Source organism: Crotalus tigris, unplaced genomic scaffold (assembly GCF_016545835.1).
Source record: "Crotalus tigris isolate CLP2741 ecotype Arizona unplaced genomic scaffold, ASM1654583v1 scf7180000017887.1893490, whole genome shotgun sequence".
Classification (NCBI taxonomy): Eukaryota; Metazoa; Chordata; class Lepidosauria; order Squamata; family Viperidae; genus Crotalus; species Crotalus tigris.
In genome coordinates, this window is record NW_024096704.1 from 1,822,951 (window position 1) to 1,846,383 (window position 23,433).

At 34.8% G+C, this 23,433-nt stretch overlaps 1 protein-coding gene across 20 annotated transcripts in view; it reads right to left on the minus strand.

Annotated features, from left to right (window-relative positions):
* Positions 1-23,433, minus strand: part of LOC120308255 (collagen alpha-1(XXV) chain-like) — an 82,412-nt gene that overhangs the window by 15,073 nt on the left and 43,906 nt on the right. For 6 of the 20 annotated variants that reach the window (XR_005556810.1, XR_005556808.1, XR_005556809.1 and 3 more), the window contains exons 18-28: positions 22,808-22,852; positions 22,103-22,147; positions 21,767-21,847; positions 19,805-19,867; positions 19,018-19,068; positions 18,436-18,462; positions 14,156-14,236; positions 12,554-12,589; positions 11,698-11,751; positions 8,864-8,917; positions 5,819-5,845 (exon numbers count right to left, since the gene is read on the minus strand). Coding sequence is in view for 15 of the 20 variants with exons in the window: in XM_039344044.1 (XP_039199978.1) it covers positions 5,819-5,845; positions 8,864-8,917; positions 11,698-11,751; positions 12,554-12,589; positions 14,156-14,236; positions 18,436-18,462; positions 19,018-19,068; positions 19,805-19,867; positions 21,767-21,847; positions 22,103-22,147; positions 22,808-22,852 (564 nt within the window). In the remaining 5 variants the exon portion in view is untranslated. Of the gene's footprint in view, positions 1-4,174; positions 4,900-5,818; positions 5,846-8,863; positions 8,918-11,697; positions 11,752-12,553; positions 12,590-14,155; positions 14,237-18,435; positions 18,463-19,017; positions 19,069-19,804; positions 19,868-21,766; positions 21,848-22,102; positions 22,148-22,807; positions 22,853-23,433 lie in introns of those variants that run through there. The other 14 variants (XR_005556811.1, XM_039344046.1, XM_039344042.1 and 11 more) reach the window with 7 other exon arrangements.

Sequence of the window (23,433 nt, forward strand, 5' to 3'; positions counted from 1 at the left end):
TTTAGAATAGTTGCTTTGTAATGTTGTAATATTTAATATTTCATTGCCTAAAGCAGTGCATTCTTACAGTCTCTCAATGAATCCTCCCTCCAAAATTAGAACCTCACTTTAAATTAACATAGCCAATTATTGTGCTAACATATATTTAAAAAGTGAAATTGCACAAAATGCACAAGGTACTATGGCATAAGACGAAACATTTAATGAGCGTCAAACACAGTTTCATGGAGAGATATACTGTATTATATCCTACAACAAATATTTATTCATCAGTTTCAGCAGTAGGCCAAAATATGATGAACTTTAAAAATGGTGAGGGAAGCTCCTAGTAGTAATTGAACAATTGCAGATATAACCTAGAAACTATGAGTCAAAGGAATTAACTGTGAAACACTTCACTTCCATTTAGGTTAGATCAACCTGGCAGACTTTATTGGTAATTTATTGACAGACGTTATTGGTAATTTAAGTTCTCACATTAAAAATATGAGTTTGTAACTCATATTCTCCAAATATGAGTTACAAACGTGCTAACTCTGAAAAATAAGATGGAGTGCTTAGTATGCCACTTTGAGCTGGAAGGGAGGTATGAGTAAATAATAAAGATGTTACAGTACATAGAAACAAAAGAAGTTTTTAGAAAAGGAAAATAAACAAACCCTGACTGTATATTCTGATCAAACCATGAATCAGAAGGCCAACAAAAATGGATTAGAGTAACTTGAGAGGACAATAAATGGAAAATAAATTGGACCTTTTAATCTTGCTTATGCAAAACTATGGCTTCCCATACTTTTCAAATTTGACAGAGAATAATTATGTGGAACATTTTTATTGATACAAGATTTAGAATTAGTCTTAATATTTATGAGTTTTAAATAGTATACTAAATAACCATATTAATAAATTTTAAGAGCAAAATTTAGTCTAAATATTAGTTCCCTGTTTACATCTAGAATATCTAGGAGTAATTATTTAGCTTTAAAAGCAATTTCATCTTGCACTTTGGTACAGTTGACTCCATAAGACAAATTTTTACCTGACTGAACCAGTCCGACCTTCTTTTATAATTAGCTCAGCCAGCAAATAAATGGTGACTGGGAAAAGCAAACATCAGTCAATGATATTGTCTACTATGATGCAATACTATTCTTTCAGGATTGATATCCTAGTTCTCTAAACTGAAACAGCTCTTGTTTAAACATGTAAGCATATAGTTTAGTTTTCAAAGCTATATTTTGTTAATCTATGGGCTCCATCTTATTTTCTCAAGCTGATTTTTGGAGATCTTCCAATTTTCTCTGAACCAAGTGGCTCTGAGGTTATGATCACATAATATGCTTACTGACATTTAAGTTAAAATTCTGGCTGCCTAAATTACCTTGATATTTGCACAATACACAGAATCGATAATTAACCACACCAGTAGGAGGCACACAACAGACTGGGGTTTAATGTCTAATCTAGTGGAAGGTACCACTATTATTAAAATTTACTGCACTGAAAACTCTCTCAACCTCCCTGAACATCCATGTTGTACTCTTTTTATTCCTAAAAATGCTACACTTTGGAAATACTTTACTCTGCTTTATCCTAAACCAGTTTGGCAAACACAATTTTAAAAAATTGAACAGGTACATTGCCAAGCTAAGGTTGGACCAAATAGTTTCTAGAAAGTGACAGAGACTAGTGCTGAAGGTGGCAGTTTAGTTTTTCCACTCAGACATATAGTGAGAGAAAAAATTATTGATCCCCTCTGATTTTGTATCTTTGTCACTGACAAAGAATGATCAGTTTATAATTTTATGGTAGGTTTAACAGTGAGAAACAGAATAACAACAACAAAAAATCCAGAAAAACACATTTCAAAAAAAGTTATAAATTGATTTGCATTTTAATGAATGAAATAAGTATTTGATCCCCTGTCCATCAGCAAGATTTCTGGCTCTCAAGTATCTTGTATACAAGTAATGAATGAGATTAGGAGCATTCTCTCAAAGGGAGTGCTCCTAATCTCATCTTGTTACCTGTATAAAAGACATCTGTCCACAGAAGCAATCAATCAATCAATCAGATTCCAAACTCTCCACCAATGGCTAAGACCAAACAACAGTCCAAGGATGTCAGGGACAAGATTGTAGACCAACACCAGGCTGGAATGGACTATAAGACTATCACCAAGCAGCTTGGCTAGAAGGTGACAACAGTTGGTGTGATTATTCACAAATGGAAGAAACACAAAATAACTGTCAATCTCCCTTGGTCTGGGGCTCCATGAAAGATCTCACCTCATGGAGTTTCAATGATCATGAGAACAGCGAGGAATCAGCCCAGAACTACACGGGAGGATCTTGTTAATGATCTCAAGGCAGCTGGGATCATAATCACCAAGAAAACAATTGATAATTCACTACGCCATGAAGGACTGAAATCCTGCAACACCTGCAAGCACATGTACAGGCCCATCTGAAGTTTGCCAATGAACAGGAGAACTGGATGAAAGTGTTGTGGTCAGACAAGACCAAAATCCAGCTCTTTGGCATCAACTCAACTTGCTGTGTTTGGAGGAGGAGGAAAGCTGTCTATGATCCCAAAAACATTCTCCCCACCATCAAACATGGAGATGGAAACATTATGCTTTGGGGGTGTTTTTCTAAGGGACAGGAGAACACCGCATCAAGGGCCATGTACCGTCAAATCTTGGGTGAGAACCTCCTTCCTTCGGCCAGGGCACAGAAAATGGGTTGTGGATGGGTATTCCAGCATGGCAATGACCCAAAACAAAGAGTAGCTCATGAAAAAACACATTAAGGTCCTGGAGTGGCCTAGCCAGTCTCCAGACCTTAATCCCATAGAAAATCTGTGGAGGTAGCTGAAGATTTGAGCTGCCAACATCAGCCTCAAAACCTTAATGGCTTGGAGAAGATCTGCAAAGAGGAGTGGGACAAAATCCCTCCTGAGATGTTTGCAAACCTGGTGGCCAACTACAAGAAATGTCTGATCTCTGTGATTGCCAATAAGGGTTTTGCCACCAAGTAGTAAGTTATATTTTGTGAAGGGATCAAATACTTATTTTACTCATTAAAATGAAAATCAATTTATAACTTTTTTGGAATGCGTTTTTCTGGATTTTTTTTATTATTCTGTCTTTCACTGTTAAAATAAACCTACCATTAAAATTATAGACTGATCATTTCTTTGTCAGTGAACAAACATACAACATCAGCAGGAGATCAAATATTTTTCCCCCTCACTAATTTCTGCTCTCTATGCTATACTTCATCATTGCAGAAGGTGGTGCTGCAACCCTGTTATTTTTCACTCAATTCTGTTAATTAGAAATTGTTCCACAGAATTGATTTCCCCAATATTGTCAACAGGGAAAACATGAAAACTTTGGAAAATAAACTAAAGGAGGGAATAAGCCTATGCAAAGTTTCAACATAAAGTTTATCTGGCTATTTCAAAGCATATTTTCCAATCTAGGTTTTCATTTTCTTCCCAACCCCAATTAAATATTACAATATTGTTTACCCTACAAAATGACTTCTATTTCATCTTTTAACTCTTTTACACAACTGAAAAAGAACAGATGCTTTTTATATCACATCCAAAGTTATATGATTCTTCATCTTCTATGGCTAAGCACTGGGAATGGATGAGTCGAGGAAGAAAAGGCTCAACGTAACGTTGAATATATGTAGGGTGTATAACATGGATTTCCGTTCTAGCTGGTGAGGAGGAATATAGGCTTTCTCCAGCAAAAAATCATGCATGGTCATCGGAATTGGGACTAAGAGAACCTGTCACTTTAAGGGCATAGACTGCAGTGTAATTTCCCACCATAATAAAGACATTCTTTCATCTTTATAAGTGGGGAATAGCTACTACTGCAAGCTTCTTTCTTTGTATATTAGCAATCTGAAACAGCCAGCATACAAACAATTTTGACTTCTGCTTTGAGCAGTTTGATGTGAATTCCTGTCATATCTTATTTTTGCTATTTCAGAATCAAAACTCAATTGAATTTTCACAGAAATCTAAGGAGAATAAATTGGAAATCCTTCAACTGCTGAGATGTTTTAAATACCACCCATTGAACTAAAAAAGGAGACGTTTGCATGTATAAATGTTGGGGTATGTACAGTATCAGTGCATAGTGTGCCTCACAGTGAAAATAAACCTAAAGAATTGGAGAGTGAGGTCCATGCATGGGCTGGATATGTGCATATATTTCAGAGCTCCCACACTGCATATTCTAGTAGAAATTCAGTGATTATACATGAGGGCAATCCAATGACAAGCACATTGAAACTGTCTCAATAGGACTAAGTGCTTTAATTAAATGTTTAGCTATCACTTGCAATAGGAATCTGATGCAAGTGATTTTCTCGGAATTAATCAAAAGTGCTCCTAGCTTAGTTTTCATCTTCTCAGCAATAAAGCCAGGTGCTTACAAAGTATAAATACAGCACACATTTAATTGAAGTCTGTAGCCTACTAGTATATCGATTTACAAAAGCTGTCACTCTGGCCCAGGGTCTCCTGTCCTATTGCTACTCCAATGTCTCTTGCCAATAACCACAGTATAAACAAACACAGACTTCAAGGAGTCTTAGAGGGAGAAAACCCTTCTCTCATTATGGAAAATGCTGATCTTTTTGGATCTGGGCGGAAGCTTGGTTTCACATTCTGACAAATGACGTTGTCTAGTAAAGCAGTGATAGGGCCTTTTGGCACACAGAAGGAAGAAAGTCAAGTTTAATGGGACAAATTGTAAGTCTGGGAGAGAGATCAGCTGACTAAGCTAAGTAATCAAACAACAATTAATAGCATTGAGGTCACCTTTTCTCCCTTTTCTCCTACATCACCCTTTTCTCCACGTGGACCAGGGAATCCCTATAAAAAATGAACAAAAATATCTCTATTGGCTTCTGTGTATTAATATGTGGGTTTATTTTTACTGTAGAGCTATATTATATGCATCCCAGCAGCCCCACTCCCAAAAATTCTGCATCGAGTAGTTTGAAACTAAAAAAGAACTGATAGAAAATTACTCTCATTTTCCTACATGCAAATTAGTGCTGGCAATGTTCAAGGACAAATGCTTCATAGAGGTTTAGTGGCACTAAACAAATGGGCAATAGCATTCTAATTAACTTCTTTCTGTTCCAAAGACTTTGCACAAACTGGAACATCTAACTGCAGCTTCTAATTTAATTCTGATAAGATATAACTCAATTGCAGTCAGCATGTGCAATCAAAGATGCTGTAGCAACCTAGAAATACTAGTTCCTTGTGGGAACAACTTCCCATGAGGTTTTCACTGTTTTAGAATGCAGTGGTAGGCTTTTTTTTTTTTTTTAGTGTGTGTGTGTGTGTGTAGTTTATAATAACATTATTAAAACACCCCAAATCTTGGAATAGCTGTTGCTGCAAATAGGAGTTGCCTTGTGGTAATGTTTTGATGTGGTTGCATTTTTGAGCACCACTGACTGCATTTGTAAGATTTGATGCACTTAGTATTATGCTTATAACAATACAGAATTGTATGAACATTTGTCATTCCTCGGTCATTTATCCGTGCTCTAGTTAGCATCAGTTGCTGCAAAACCATTAGGGGTACTATTTATGGTAGTATTATTTTTTCTCTAGTATTATTTTAAGACAAATGACAGAACAATGTTGAGTATAATCTCTGCATGATTGTCATGCATAGGAAATGGAATAATCTTCAACATGCTGTAAGCATGCGACTATTACTTGAAACAAATGTTTACCTACCACACAGACAAATAGGTGATCAATTATTACTTACATCAAGGCCAGGTTCACCATCTTTGCCCTATTAAATAACCATAATAGTTTTGTTAAACTTTCAGGCTCTTATAAAACTTGAGTGGGGTTAAATGTTTGCCTGGATTATTCAGATATGTGCTGTGTACAAAATACAATGTTGAATCCAAAAGTGACTTAAGAACAAGCTCTCTGAATGAATAACAATCATATACTGTACAATGCATTTACCCTTTTTATATTGAGTACTCTCTTAAACATGAGCAAATATTTAGGTATCACTTATGGTTATTATGGTTATTGTTAATTATGCTTTTGTTGAAGGAAAATAGCATTAAATAGTGAGTTATGATATATTCAGCAAATCACAATTAACTATTCGTTAGTTTAGACAACGTGTTAAGCAAAACATGAAAACAAAATCTTCCAAACTTTTATTCCCAGTTCTGATGGAGCACAGGAAAGGAAGAGAGTGGAAATCCATGGCACTGAACATATTTAATGACCAATTAATATTAAGTAATTTAAATGTCAGGGAATGCAACATATGTATGTTGATTATTATATTAGAACTATTACTCAGGGTACTTTGCAAGAGTGGGTTTGGATGAGGCAAAATGTCATTGAATAGAAACTGTCTTATTGATCCTTGAGGTACTGGAACTTCTTTAGAATTGAAAGGCATCTGGTAACAATCACACTACATAAAAAGAACATTGGCCTCTGAACATGTCTGCTATTGGTCAAGTCATTTTAGTAGCAATAGAACCACTGGAAGAAAGCTCAGAAGCGTCTAAGAGAATACTAATCAAGGACCTCTAGTACAAATCAAGGATCTCTTGTTTTGTATAAATTAGGAATCTGCTAGAAGCTTTTCTAACTAATAAATGTTATTAAGGGGCTTGCAAAAACTTATGCCTCTTAATAACATTTATTAGTCAGAAAAGGTGCTATCTGATTCTGATTTTTCTTGTCACCAGAGATTAATGCAGCACTCTTCCTGAAATGTCTAGTTTTAAGGATAATATGAATTAAGGGAGCTGATTATGAATATGATCACTTTTATTCACCTCTTCCCATCTTTTAGGATCTGTTAGGGTGGACATTTTCTGAGTTCCCTGAATTAAACAATAGTAAGTAGGAATGAATATTTATCTGTATAACACATGAAAAGATAGAGAATGCTCAAAAGTTGGGAATTATCCTTATGATTATTTTTAATAATTATTTTTACTAAAACATTTCTATTGGATTATTCACCTGAACTGCTGAAAAATTATTATGAAGTCACAAAGCAAGCTAGCAGAAGAACAGATGTCTCCATTGACATTGTAATGGAGTGTGGTTTAAAACCTGAGACAGATATTTCCGTAATCTGTAATCTGAGTGGCTAAAATGTTTGGCAGCAGTTCTTCAGTTTTTCAGATAAGAGTCTTTTTGCCTTGACTGGCTGCATGTTCTACCAAGGAACTATGGGCATTCTTCAGATTAGTAAATTCCTCCATAAGAAATAGTGAGTCTCAGTAACTGATATGGAAACCATCACTGCCATGTTTGGGGTTCTTTTGGATGAACACAGCACTTATTTGACAGGGAAGTCAATGAATATGCACTTATTTCATGCTCTTCCATTTGCAAAACATTTTGTGATATTAAATAAAGCAATTGATCTTAGTGAGATGGGTGGTTCAAAGATGTGATAGATAGATAGATAGATAGATAGACAGACAGACAGACAGACAGACAGACAGACAGACAGACAGACAGACAGATAGATAGATAGATAGATGGTAGATGATAGATAGATGGAACCAGGGCTTTTTTTGTCATAGAACGCCCAGAACGGAGTTCCGGCATCTTTTTTGGATAGAACCTTGTAGGGTATGACATGTGTGAGTTCCAGCACCTTTTTTTTTTTTTTTTTTAATACAAAAAAAGCACTGGATGGAACAGTGGGTAACAGTGATTCATTCTAATCTCATACAGTCTAACCAGATTAATCTGTAAAAAAATATTGTAAAAACTTGTAAAAAATTATCAAAAATATAAGCTAAATAAATTTATGTCAATTTGTAACTATCACATCTAAAATGATTTTTGGCTTATGTATTCTTTGTGTGTTTTTCTGCAGTCTTTCTCCCTTTCATGTGTGCATATGCACATATAGTTTTATTTGCAGTTTGAATAAATGATATCATGCATGATGCAAAGAAGAATTAAGTATATTTCAATCTTTAAAAATCCCCACAAAAATAACTACTTTCAAACATTCTAATGTTTTCAAATAAACAACATCAAATTCAGGTTATACATATAAACCTATAGAAAAATATTTCTATGTCAAAATATTTATCAAAAAATTATACTGGATATGGAGATGTCTCCTCATTTTATACATGCAGTACCTATATATAAATATCTCATTAAATATACATCAAACAAAATTTAATATCTGCACATTATAAATACCTGAATGCTAACAAAGTTTAATAATTGCTTCCAATATATTGCAATATTCAAGGCAGTTACTTATATCAATGTTTCATGAGTAAAAATTCTTTGCCTAAGACATTTAATGAAACAAGGCAATAACATAATTATGTAACATTTAAAAAAACAACAAAAACAACTCTTATTAAATTTGCTTCAAATGCAAATTAAAACATAACAGCAGAAAATGGTTTGCATAATTAAGACCTGATTGCTTTTTCCTTTGGAGAGAGATAAAGGTTTTTTTAAAAAAATAATCTAACATTTTATTGACAAAAATTCATACCATTATACTTTGGTGTCTAAGGACACCTTCAGAATGGCAGGAGCAATATAAAAAAGTTGATATTCAATATTGGCTTTTCTTATTTTGTTTATGTCAAACCTACTTTATTATTTTTGCAAAGTGCACTGGGAGGATAAATCTGTCTAAACCTGAAAGAAGGTGATGATCTCATGAGCCATGACTTGCTATTTAAATTAATTGCATTTCTTTGTGATGAATAGTTATTAAATGTAGCAAGTTTTAATGAAGTATTTTATAAATATTACACTTCTAAAAAATCATATAACTTACAGGCAAGCCATACGGTCCTCTGGGCCCAGGTTCTCCTGCAATTCCTTTTTCACCCTAAAATATAATAATATCAATGCTGCTCATATATAGTAAAGAGACTTTATTATGCAATATGTTTCACTTATTTCTACCCTCCACCAAGGCTCCATGTTTGCTTTCAGAAGAAACCTTTGGTAGGTCAGCAAGACCTTTAAGCATTTCTTTGAAAGAAGAAATCATCTGTTGTATTTAAGAGAAGGAGATAAATTATTAATAGTAATTAGTTGGAAGGGACCTTGGAGGTCATCTAGTCTAACCCCCTGCTCAGGCATTTCAGACAAATGGCTGTCCAGTCTCTTCTTAAAAACTTCCAGTGTTGGAGCATTCACAGCCTCCGGAGGCAGGTCATTCCACTATAATTGTTCTAACTGTAAGGAAATTTCTCCTTAGTTCTCTCCTTGATTAGTTTCCATCCACTGCTTTTTGTCCTGCCTTCAGGCACTTTGGAAAATAGCTTGACTCCCTCTTCTTTGTGGCAACCCCTGAGATATTGGAACATTGCTATCATGTCCCCCCTTGTTCTTTTCTTCATTAAACTAGTCATGCCCAATTCCAGCAACCGTTTCTTATATGTTTTAGCCTCCAGTCCCCTGATCATCTTTGTTGCTCTTCTCTGTATTCTTTCTAGAGTTTCAACATCTTTTTTTACATCATGGTGAGCAAAACTGGATGCAGTATTCCAAGTGGGGCCTTACCAAGGCTTTGTAAAGTGGTATTAAAGGAAAGTCATTTCTCTACATATTTCTTTTCTTTTTTCTTTACAATATTCTTATTTTTGCTTTCCTTTCTATTTCTATTTTTCTTCTCTGCACCTATTTTTTTCTTTTTTTTAGTTTGTATTAGTTTGTTATTATGGATGTAATTTTTAATAAAATTGCTATTAAAAATAAGCCTTAGGTAAGTCAAAATGAGAGAGAGTGATAGATCTATGCTCACTTCCTTATTCATCTCTAAAGGCAAAGCTACCTTTTGTATGATTTTTATGAATATCATAAAAACCTCAAGTATTTACATTATTCATAACATACAAAACCTCCATAGTTGACCACCTCCCTACATTGACCACCTCCCTATATTGACCTAATTTTCATAGATTTTTCATACACTATATGTACACAATAGAAAGCCAATCTCTCTAAGTTGATCACCTCTGTAAGTGGTCTCTTGGCCACCTGGACCTTGACACACGGTATTAATTTACTTTCTATAACTTGACCAGTTGAGTCCAGTCTGCACCAAGGGCAAGAAAAGTGAAATGCAGAATTGGTAGCAATGAATATCTTTCAAGAAGAATATCAAAGAATACAATATTTTTGAGTTTGATTCGACAGTAAAAATGACGACATTTTTAATGCTGACGAGTGTAGACTCTTTTTAAAGGCGATGCCTGATGGGAGCCTCATTATGAGGAGTGACAAATGTAAGAGTGGAAAACTTTCTAAAGAATATTTCACAGTTCTGCGTGTGCTAGCTTAACCAGAGAGAAGCTAAAACCTTTGGTGATTGGTAAATTGGCAAAGCCACACTCATTCAAGAACCTGTAGCCCAAAGATTTCCTGTCACCTGGAAATCTAACAAATCTGCACAGATGACTTGTGCCCTATTTGAGGAGTGGATAAGCGGTATTGACTGAAAAATAGAGAAGATACAGTCCTTGTATCTGGACAATTGTAGTGGACAATTGTACTAGCCATCTGCAAGTGAATCGTTTTACAAGTGTGAACTGAAATTTTTGCCTTCAAATACTTCATCAAAAATTCAACTTCTCGACCAAGCATAATCAAAACATTCAAAATGCACTACCAAACTCAGCTTCTGCAGTGGATTATTGCTAAAAAGTTAACCTATGAACCATCTGCAGAAGCAAAACCCTAACCCTGACCCAGAAGCAATTTTCCAATCAGTATTGACCGAGGTACAACCCACTGAAAAAGTGCTGGGCGCAACTGATGAAGCAAAAGAATTAAATGAGAAGGACACAGAAATTGCAGATAGTCATTTTCTGTGGAAAAATGCCCAGGTGTGCTGAGTGGTATAGCCAGCATTCAGAGTGCTTTATCCACTTACCTTCATAAAAAGAAAGAGAAACAGACTAAAATTGACTCTTTTTTTCCCCAGAAAGAATGATCAAACCATGAGAAAACAATACATACATAAATGTATTGATTTTGTATGATACAATGTCCTGATATTTTCTAATAAAAGCTGTACAATAAAATAAGGCATGTGTTCAGTTGTTCCATATGTTGACCATCTCCGTATGTTGACCACTTTTGTTCAGTCCCTTGGGTGGTCACCTTTCAGAGGTAATAGTAGTACTACTACTCTTTCTGATAAGGGAGTTCTTAGTACTAAAAGAACAATACAATTTTCTCTGTTGAAACAAAAAAAAATGCAGCTTTGGATTGTGCAGCAAATAAATCAGTTTCCTATTAACATCTCTGAAGACTCTCTGATGCTTTTGCATGTACCTCAAACACAATAGATTAGTAGAATAAAAGATTCTGGTAAAGCTATAACAGATGCATTTGTGAAAGAATTATAATATTAAGCAGAATGTAGATTTTTGTAACCATTATCATCATGACCATGATAATCATCTTTGCATGTCTTAATATGTTGTGAAAACCCTGTGCTTTATTGGTTTATTGCTTTATGTAACCCTAAAGTATGAGAAAATTCAGTAAAGTTAGGCATTTGTGAATGCAACCACCACGTATTTCAGTAATTTGAACAGAACACACAAATATACAATATTATTAAGGTATATTGGAACATCTCAGACATGTACTCACTCTGTCTCCCTTTGGACCTGCAGGACCATGTGGACCAATGGGACCATCCATACCCTAGAAAAGTAATAAAACATGATCTGAAAAAGGTTGGGAATGCCCAAATTAAGCTTTATATTGAATGAATCAATATAGAATCAAGCTTGATGTCAACAATTGAGAACATGAATTAGAACGATGGCTTAGTTATTGAGATTCCAAATCTCTGGGTTGCTTTCGCAGACTCAAAAATCCCACTTGTATTCCTTAAAGCTCTGAGGTGCTTCTTTCTATCTCTTGAATGTTTATTGCTTCTTTAGATTTATGTAAGATTTAAAATGTAGAGGATCTTTTTCTAGGAAGAGTTAAAAGATTAAACAAAGGGAGATAACACAAGAAAATCCCATGCTGAATTCACATAAAGACTCACAAAGATAGATGGGACAGGTGACATGCTGAAAAAGGAGATTTTATATGGTCAACTAAACTATTCCATCACTCTCCTGGAAAGCTGAGTAATTTGTTTTAAATAACAGTAGAGCTTCAAGATGTAAATTTAGTATCTTCCAACTTTATGAATAAGCTGCTTATTCCAGGTATTATAAATTTTAGAGTTTTTTTTGCTGAAACTATATGGAAAATACCAACCAATGGGGGGGGGCGTTTTAAACATTAAAACAAATAACAATTTTCCATCTTTCTTTAAACGAAGCTAAAGTGGCTGGATTAATGTCAGTGGACAAAGAGAAAGGTGGACTTCTTTAAACTGACTTTGACAATTATATTGTAACTTGATGTTATCAATATATAAGGTTATCAATCTATAACCATATATATATATTTGGGAGTGAAGAAGGACATAGGAACAGGAAGGACTCACCCGGGCTCCTGGCTTTCCATCTAAGCCAGATGCTCCCTGTATGTTAAGCGGAAGCACAGATGACAGGGATAACACGAATGACAAGAACGTGAGATTAGTAACTCTGGTGATAAACAAGTACAACTTCTTTTTTATACACAGATTACACAAGAATAAGTACCACACTACTGCATTAGATAAGTTATAATGTATACATAACATAACAAGTTTATGATTTTACTAGAGGCTATATAACAGTAATTTTATTACCTAGTGGAATTGCTTAATGAGATCAGAATTAGTCCTTAGATGCATTAGTGCTACAAAGTTCACTTGCTATAGTGTTTGTTGATCTTTAATAAACATATCTTTATTTAAAAGTTAGTGAGAGATATTCAAGCAAAACAAAGATATAAGTATATGTTTATAACCATAACTAAAACACTAAGAAAGCAGTAGTGCAGCAAAAATTAAATATATGCTTTCATGATAACAGACTTAAAGCCATAAAATATTTTAAAATATTTCTGTTTTTTTAATGAATGACAATCTGTAATAAATTCCTAGATAGGCTAGTGCAGTGCTTTGTAGTACTGGTAACTTGTAGTCATGATTAGTATAGAAAGAATATTAAAATTAGAGCTATTTTACCAATTACTTCAAGAAGTTTAGCCATCATGTATGAAATATCTGTCAAATTTGCAACACTCAATTTGATTTTGCTGAGACCTACATGATCCCTGTGGATATTATATGAACAAGATCAATGCAGTGCTGTCACACACATACTAACATTAATTAAAGATGTCAGGTAGCTTTATTTGGTAGATTTTATGTATATGATGGCCCTTGAGTATTTTCACACCTTGATCAAGCAAAGTTATGCATTATATTTCCATTAATTTTAACAGAACAGTTAAGCTCTTGCTGAATTTCTACAATGGATTTAAAAGAACTTGACTTTGGATGAATGCCCCTTCTGAATAGATTTTCTCAGTTATTTTACTTTTGTATGTTTTTCATTTCAGTGAAGTTTGCACTGATATGACTTACTTTGTTTGTGTTTAGGAAATCTTATAGTTCCAGAAAGCAAAATAGGGATTTTAATGAACTTCACTGACTACCAATGAATTAGTACTACACAAAGGAGAACAATTCCAAACAACAAATCACAGAAGATATACTTCTACAAGCAAATGAAAAATACTTTGTTAAACTTGCTACCTAGGATATTAACCATAAATGCCTCTTAAAAATATAGGTACTATAATTACAACCACTCTGCTTAAACAAAAATCTATAGTTAGCGTATGGACAATCTTTGTGTGGACAATGGTTAATATTTAAGCAAAACATTACACAACACTTAAATAATGGCATAATTAATGGTATAAAGTCACAATTTTAATTAATGTTGCCAACTGACAAATAAATAACAATATAAAAGCAACAAATAACAAAACCATTTATTATGGGATGATACAAGATTAGACTTAATTAAGAAAAAAGACACCACTTCAGCATGAGATAGCTTTATATTTGCTATTGAGTAAACCAGAGTTTTGGGCTGAAAGTAGAACGAGAAGTTTGTAATCTGCACTGAAATGGAAGTATTTTACTTACTGGGAGACCAAGGGGCCCTCTGTCACCCTTGTGACCTGGTTCACCCTTCAATCCTTTAAGACCATTTAACCCTGGTTCACCCTAAATATAAAAGTATAAATGCTATTTTGTGAAGATGCTGACACGGATACTCAAGCTGGGACAGAAGACAGCCAGTGAAGGATATGAATGTAAATCCAGTTTTCCAACTTAAGTGGTTATGTTTATCAAAATAGATCATCTCATTGCTAGATCATAAAAAAATGGTGTAGAAATAGTCATGACTCCTATTAGAGTAGATAGCATAAAACTATCTATATAAACTTGCATGTTTGAAACATACATCTTGAAATGTTTCTGAATAATTTGGAACAATATGATTTTACTGTCATGTTGCTTATGGCAAATGTATTCCAAATCCATTCATAATCTTGCAGGCTTTCAATAAAATTAATGAAACCAGAAAAATGTGAATGTGATTTGATCAATCAGAATTACAAAGTATTTTTTTTTCTACATTGCCTTAACTGGCTTTTTCTTCAGATAGCGAACTAAAATATGCATTATTTAATGAAAACATATTCCAAACCTTTAAGTATGGCTATCATAAATTAAACAGAGGAAGACTGTGATACATTGGCTTATCCTTTCTAATGACCACAATGTAACAGTTACCCCAAAAGTAATTAAATGCTTACTGACAACCAAAGTAAACATTTCTGAAATTCTTTCATAAGGGAACTCTTTTGCCCTGAAAAAATCTAGATATTTCTAATTGTACCAACATTTATAATTTTTTTTTAAAAAAACAGGATAATTTCCAATGAATTTTCCCAATTCTTACAAAGAATTTAAATGTAAAAATAATTCACTACCTCTGCTAAATAAAATTCCATGGCATTTCTAAAGAGGATATATGTACATTATTTTTGTTTAATTTATAGGTTTTGACCATAGAATTTTATGTTTTCCAGATTCTAAAAAAGTAGCATACAATTTATCTTGATTTTGTTTTTTACTATGTATGTATGTATGTACTGTATATGTGTGTGTGTGTGTGTGTGTGTGTGTGTGTGTGTGTGTGTATATATATATATATATATATATATATATATATATATATATATGTAGGTCTTTGGTTGTTCGGGTTTTCTCCCGTGTAAAATTGGAAGTGTCTTGGCGACGTTTCGACGAAGTCCCATTCGTCATCTTCAGGCTGGTGTTTTCAGCTTCGTGCTTCGAGCAGCAATGTGTGGTCTTAGCTGTTTCTTCCTTTTAACTGCCAGTGGGGTATGAACTGATTGGGTGGGAGCTTGGCTGTGTTCTGATTGGGTGGAGGTGTGTTCTGATTGGTTAGGGGCTTGGCTGTGCTCTGATTGGCTGGGGGGTTGGCTGTGCTCTGATTGGCTGGGGGGTTGGCTGTGCTCTGATTGGCTGGGGGAGTGTTCTGTTTGGTTGTGCTCAGGTTAGTCTGAGTTGCAGAGGGGTTTAAGATTTTGGGCTGCCTTGCTATTTTTTGGCTTCGCGTTCGTGGTCGTGCCTCCTCTTCATGGAGGGTGTCAGTTTGCTTCATGTATGGATTGGAGGGGTTTAAAGTGGCTAATGATGCAGCTGTGGTCTGGCTTCTGGTTTGTGGTCGTGCCTCATCATCGGTGTGGCTTTGGGTTTGTTTTTTGCGTGGATGTGTGGTGGTGACATCCTGTGTGGTTTTTGTGAGTGTGGGTCTGGTATCATTTTTTGTGTTAGGGAGTCGTTTGTCAATAAGGGCGGGTTTCCAAATGGCTGGTAGGCGGGAGGTATCATCTCGCTTGTTCATGCTGTGTGGGCGTTTTTCTATCTCGATGGCTTCTCTGATTATTCTGTTATTAAAATGTTCACTTTTGGCAATGGTTCTGGTATTTTTAAAGTCAATTTCATGTCCTGTGGCTTTAAGGTGTTGGACCAGGGAAGATGTTGGTTCCTCTTTTTTGACTGAGTTCTTATGTTCTTCAATGCGTGCACTTATTCTTCTGTTGGTTTGTCCGATGTATGTGGTGGGACAAGTGGTGCATGGGATTTCGTATACTCCTTGATTTTCTAATTCAATTTTATCTTTGGGGTTTCTAAGGATGGTGGATATTTTTCTGTTTGTGCAGAATGCTGTTTTGATGTTGTGTTTATGGAGGATCTTACTGATTCTGTCTGTGGTGCCTTTTATGTATGGGAGGAGGGCTTTGCCGTTTTCTTGTTCTTTGTCTTGGATTTTAGTGGGGGTTTCTTTTTGGATTAGGTTTGTAATCTTATTTCTATGGAATCCATTGGATGTTAGTACATTGGTGAGAGTGTGTAGTTCGGGTTTTAGGTGTTGTTCGTCAGCTAAGCGTTTTGTTCTGGAGATGAGTGTCTTGGCTACAGAGTTGATCTGTGCTGGGTGGTGGTGTGAGAGAGCGTGCAGATAGCGGTTTGTGTGTGTTTTCTTCTGGTAGATGGTGTGTCCTAGGGAGCCATTGGATTTCTTGTAGACTAAGACATCCAGGAAGGGAAGTTGGTTGTTAGCTTCTGTTTCCATGGTGAACTGTATTTTGGGGTGTAGGCTGTTGAGGTGTGTGAGGAAGTTGTCCAGTTTTTCTTTCCCATGTGGCCAAAAACTGGACAACTTCCTCACACACCTCAACAGCCTACACCCAAAATACAGTTCACCATGGAAACAGAAGCTAACAACCAACTGACATGAAATTGACTTTAAAAATACCAGAACCATTGCCAAAAGTGAACATTTTAATAACAGAATAATCAGAGAAGCCATCGAGATAAAAAAACGCCCACACAGCATGAACAAGCGAGATGATACCTCCCGCCTACCAGCCATTTGGAAACCCGCCCTTATTGACAAACGACTCCCTAACACAAAAAATGATACCAGACCCACACTCACAAAAACCACACAGGATGTCACCACCACACATCCACGCAAAAAACAAACCCAAAGCCACACCGATGATGAGGCACGACCACAAACCAGAAGCCAGACCACAGCTGCATCATTAGCCACTTTAAACCCCTCCAATCCATACATGAAGCAAACTGACACCCTCCATGAAGAGGAGGCACGACCACGAACGCGAAGCCAAAAAATAGCAAGGCAGCCCAAAATCTTAAACCCTCTGCAACTCAGACTAACCTGAGCACAACCAAACAGAACACTCCCCCAGCCAATCAGAGCACAGCCAACCCCCCAGCCAATCAGAGCACAGCCAAGCCCCTAACCAATCAAACACACCTCCACCCAATCAGAACACAGCCAAGCTCCCACCCAATCAGTTCATACCCCCACTGGCAGTTAAAAGGAAGAAACAGCTAAGACCACACATTGCTGCTCGAAGCACGAAGCTGAAAACACCAGCCTGAAGATGACGAATGGGACTTCGTCGAAACGTCGCCAAGACACTTCCAATTTTACGCGGGAGAAAACCCGAACAACCACAGACCTACATACACACACCCGCGAAAACCTCAGAAAACATATATATATATATATATATATATATATATATATATATATATATATATATATATACACACACACACACACACACACACACATACATACACAAAATAATAATAATCATAATAGTAGCAATAATAATCAATAATAGCAATAATAATAGCAATAATAAATGCAAATAGCATTAAAGTATATTAGGGCTTTAATTATTCTTTTTGAAGTGGATAAATATTGAACAATGTGTTTGCATGCACATTTAAATTTCCATATATTTTATATAATACTTTGAACCGCAAGGGTGGATTTTTGACTGGTATTGTTAGGAACATGGATTTTCAAATACAAAGATATGGGCAAAATAATTCAAAAGAACATATTAATTTAAGAGAAGAAATGAGCTTGATTAGAAGACTGAAAGACAGCAGTGAAGAAGAAAATATTTTTTAAAAAAACTTCTTAAGTACATAAACACTCGTCCTCTGTTTTCTTAAACTTTTCTGTAAGGTAGTTCCAAATGTCATAGTTTGAAACTATCACCAGACAACTAAATTTTAATAGTGGCTCTCCATAATTAACATTATAGAAAGCTAATTTAGCTTACATTGATGTGGAACAGACACAGGAAATTGCCATAAATCCTTATATACGTTTTGACATTTTATTTTAAGCAGATGCTTAAAGGTTTACGAATATTAAAAAAAAATCACAGAAAAAATGAGACAAGGACAAATTTTAAGTGCATGCCTCAACATGATTAATGAGAATGACAGCATGACAAATTAGGAAAATTATTTTAGTTGTGGACTAAATTCTTTACCTTTGGCCCTGGGAGTCCATGAGGTCCCTAAAAATAAATTAAAAAATAACAATTACAGGATGCATTTCTATATTGTTTCTATATATTATATTAGAGGAGCTCTCTCAGTGTGTATGCATGTGGTTGTGTCCATGTGTATGACTTAGGAAGGGATGGCTGGGCAAAACTGCATTGAGTAATATCTCTTAATTATTTAACAAAAGTCAAGCCAAGTCTAGCAAATTAAAAGCCTCTATCGATTTTCAACTCCAAAATGTTTTTGATGTTTTTACATATTTTGAAAATATATAAAAAACACTGATAACAAGCAGAATCAATAGGATCTTGTTACTTACATTTATATAGTCAAAAGCACCTTTGCAAAATTACTCTTTCACATTTCTGCCTATATTACAATTCATTAGAAAAATATTTGATACTACCTGAACTTTTTTTTGTTTTCCCCCAATTTCTTCTATACTAAGAGCTCCTGAAAACATTAGGTTTTGTTATGTGGACATCTAGGCTTTCAAGGATATGAAACACTGATAGATTGCTTTAATTCATGAACCACACAATAGATAAATGGCTAAAAATACTTACCATAGGTCCTGGTGGACCGTGTGGACCAGGAGAACCTGGAGGACCTATGAGCTGCGTAAAGTATATGCATATAAATATATATATATATTTAGAAAATAAGTTTATCATTTTAACAGACACAGTTGACTGATCTGCTGGGACCATGCAATTAGCTGTAATCCCTTGGATGTGCTACTGGTGTTACCCTTTGTTAGAGCATGTTGTGTTTATTGTTTTTTTATTTCACTTCTGTATCACCCTTCCTAAAGCCCAGGGCAGTTTGCAAATCAAAATAAAAATCATTAAGCAAAACCTATGTCCCTTGTACCACAATCATACAGCGAATCACCCATGGTCATTAAGCAAGACTTCATGTGACCACGACTCCTCATTTTTACTTCACATTTCTCCACTGATTCTGCGAGATGGCTATGAAGCCCATATATGACAATCATGTTGCTTTTAATGTTTTGATTGGTTCAGTTTCATAGTTTTAATATGATATTATGTTGTTTTAATTTCTGATTGGGAGCTGCTCAGAGTTGGTTAAAAAGCAGGTGGCTATTTAAATCATGTGATTGGGGGATAGTGCTTTGGTTGTAAATGCCTGTTGGCTTTGAAGCAGCCAAATCTCAATTACATGATAGTGGGGATGCTTCGATGATCATAAATGCAAACATTGGTCATTAAATTATTTTTTCAGCATAATTTCAAATGGTCACTAAATAGGGCAGCCATTAAACGACAACTGGTTAGAAAACCAAAAGATTATTTTACAGGAACACTGAAAAAATATAGCAAGACTTACAGAGGGACCTTGAGAACCTGGTAATCCAACATCTCCTTTTTCTCCTTTCATTCCATTGGATCCCTACAAAAATGTTATGGTATTATTATAAATACTTTCATCTTATTGGCTGATGAATTTTTATGCAATAAAACATGACTTTACATATTTAATTATAAGACCTAATTTGTCTTATATTGTTATTTAGCCTCCTATTCCAACCAGATAAATTCAATCCAAAGTATCTGAACCATCTTTGGGCTGGCTGAATCTGTGCTGGGTACCAACTTCAATTATTTCAAGATGTCAGGTGCAACTCAAGTGATGTGATCAAAAGGTTTTTTAGGTGTTCCTACAGGATTTGATGTGTTGAAAATTAGTTACAAATATCCTCAGTATGCCTAACATTGAATATGTCTGTGTATTTGGCATATCCACAATAGTCATAATTGTGAAGAGGGTGTCCCTTATATTTTGATGTTCAAAACAATTCTGATATTCAGAACATGCCATGTAGTGTTGGATCTTTGTCAGCCAAGGCATCAGGTTGAGAGAATGATTCTACAGTGACCAATAATGGCGATCCAGAGTTTTAGACTGGGTTCTTCCATACCCCTTGGAGATAGCAGGAACTGAATGTGGAATTATTTGGATGCAATACTTGTATTATATTCTGCTGTATTTTTTCAAGCTAACTTGTAGAAACTTGAAACACACCTACTATGTTAAAGAAGTTTAGTTACAAGAAAAATATTGTCAGATTTATTTAAATATTGCTTTTTTGTTTGAGTTTGAATTGAGTTTAACATTGAACTGTAGGAGATGACCAGGCTGACCAAAGAAGGGGTCAATCATGTTATCAGTTTTGAATTCCTTCACACCTACTAGAGATCTAAATCCATCCCAGCTTGAATTCTATTGACTCTTATCTACCCCCAATTTGTTTTAACCATTAGTAGTTCAGATTCTTATAAAGAGTTTTAGCGAGCAATAAACAAGTATTCATTTGAACCTCTGACTCCTGATTTCCTGCAGTTGATATGAACTTTAAATGTATGAAATGTATCATCACCTTTGTGAGAGTAGTACACTTGAGAAGAAAAATAACTGCCCAAAAACAAGCCAGCAGTGTTTTCAATTCTTTATCTGCTCAGTGGGATGTTATACACAGCTGCTTTCATTTTACTTATACAGTAAGAACCTAAAGATGCCTGATAATGTGGAAATGTTTTCACAGGAATGCTATCGCCTGGTCAGGCTATTAATAATACACTATAAGTAAGAAGGAAAGGAGAAAAAGAAAGAGGGAGGGAGGGAGAGAGAGATGGAGGGAAGGAGAATACTTTAAATACTCTGTGGCACAGTATAATGAGCTAAAATCAACAGTGTTTACCCAGGTAGAATGGCAAATGAATATATTTAAGTTAACATGAAGAATAACACACTTACAAATAATATTGCATTTTAAGCTATTCCTATACTGCTTTATCCTGTAAAGAGTTCACCTCCCACTAAGTTTAATTAATATATTTATTTGAAATTTTGCTAGTTAGCTTTATCTTATCTTGGAGTTAAAACACAGTTAATTGATTTGCCATCAAAGTAGTTGATTGAAAGTTTTCCAAAGGAAGATGAATCAAGAATGATTTATTATTTCTATACCTTTTTGATTTTGCAGGAGAATTTTATTTACATACACTTGGGATTCCTTCCACAAAAAACCCCGTTATTTCTTCTCTTCTTTCAAAGTTTTCCTCAAAACTGTCATTTCTTTTGGTTCTGCTAAGCCTCATTTGAAATTAATTAAAACTACCACTCTTTTCTCCCCCTGTCTTCCATTGCTGTACTTCCTTCATGCAAATCTTTTTGCATAGCACCAAGTAACATGTTCTAAAATAAAAACAATATGATTGTCCTTGAGAAAAAGATACTGAAGCAGTAGTGAGAAATGTTGCTATCAAAGACAATTTTAAACAAACTTACTGGCAAACCTGGAAGTCCAATACCCCCTTTTTCTCCTGGTATTCCTGGGTCACCCAGATCACCCTTGGAACCTTTGGGTCCCTGAAATAGCATATTTATGACTATGAAATGTGCATTATGCTAACAATGTAAATCAACATGAACTAAACCAATGCATTAACTTCAGAAGTAAAAAATGTAATTACATTAATATCTGGCAATATTTTTTATTATTTAAGGATAGCAGTATTTCCTTCCTCCTCCCTCCCTCTCTTCCTTTATATTCAGTTTTTGGTGAACCATTATCATATCATATTCCTTTATCAATAGTAATATCATGAAGACATGTTCAAGTACCTGCTCCCCATCAGCACCAGATAATCCTGGTGATCCAGGTTCACCCTGCAAAATAAAATCCAGCTCCAACTTAATTCCACTGTGGTATTATTATTTGGAATATAATGTAATTTAATACTAAATAAATAAGTCTGCTTGATCCATGTGCCTTCTCCTCTTACAAGGAACATATCAAAGGCACCTACTTCAGCTCTTGAAATGTTGTCATTTAGTTTGAACTAGGAATTCCGATTCAATTCCAAATATGCTTTCTTGAAACAAGCAACAACAACAACAACGATCATCATCATCCTCACTAGCTCTTGATGTGGTTCAACAAAGTTTCTCTCTCTAATGGCTTCACAAAAGACCAAGAACAAATGGACAGGTCTATAATCTTTGGGATACCAAGAAATTCTTCCCTAAATAGTATTCCCATGAATAATAGATTATATAATCTTGCTTCACAAGTGTTTGGTATTTAAAATTCTTTTAAAGCACTTCAAGAATAACGTAAGAAAATTATGTTATGATCATTTTGTTAAATTTGTTGAAAAAACTTAGTTGTTATACAATAATTTATTATTGTTGAACTAAATATTTTTACTTGAATCATCTTAGTATAAGATCTTCAAAGCACACAGTGATAGAGACTTTCATGTCATTATTAATTATATCAAATACATAATGTACTGATAATCACACAAATACAATTGATATGCTCACCTTTGATCCTTGCAATCCTTGGAGTCCAGGTGGGCCTGGAGGACCCTAAATATAAAATTAATTCACTTTATTGCAGTATCCACTCCATACATTCATTAAACTTTTTTCTGAAACATATTTTAATATGTTACGCAAAATAAGCATCACAACAAGAAAACTGCATTAAAACAGTCAAGGACTAACAACACCAATGACAATTGATGACCATATACAGATAGACAGGCAAAATGTGTTACAATTAAATATTAGAATGATATTATTAAACAGCAGTGATGAAATCTGCTTTACAACATGTACAACACTAGCAAAGCAATAGGCTGAATCCTGGCACATAAAAATTCCAATCACTGTGAGCACTAGAATTAATGGCATGCAGTGTTTTATATATATATATATATATATATATATATATATATATATATATATATATATATATATATTCAATCATGATCTCTTGCAGAACTCCTAGTGAGCTTCTGTGGAGCTTAGAGACTCATGGAATCCTAGTTGAGAAGACTATAATCTCATTTCAAAGATGACTGAGTCCCTAGTACCAGAAAATTATGCAGAAAATACTGAGAGAGGAAAACTACAAGATTATTGCCCTTCTCTCTGCATACTTCGAA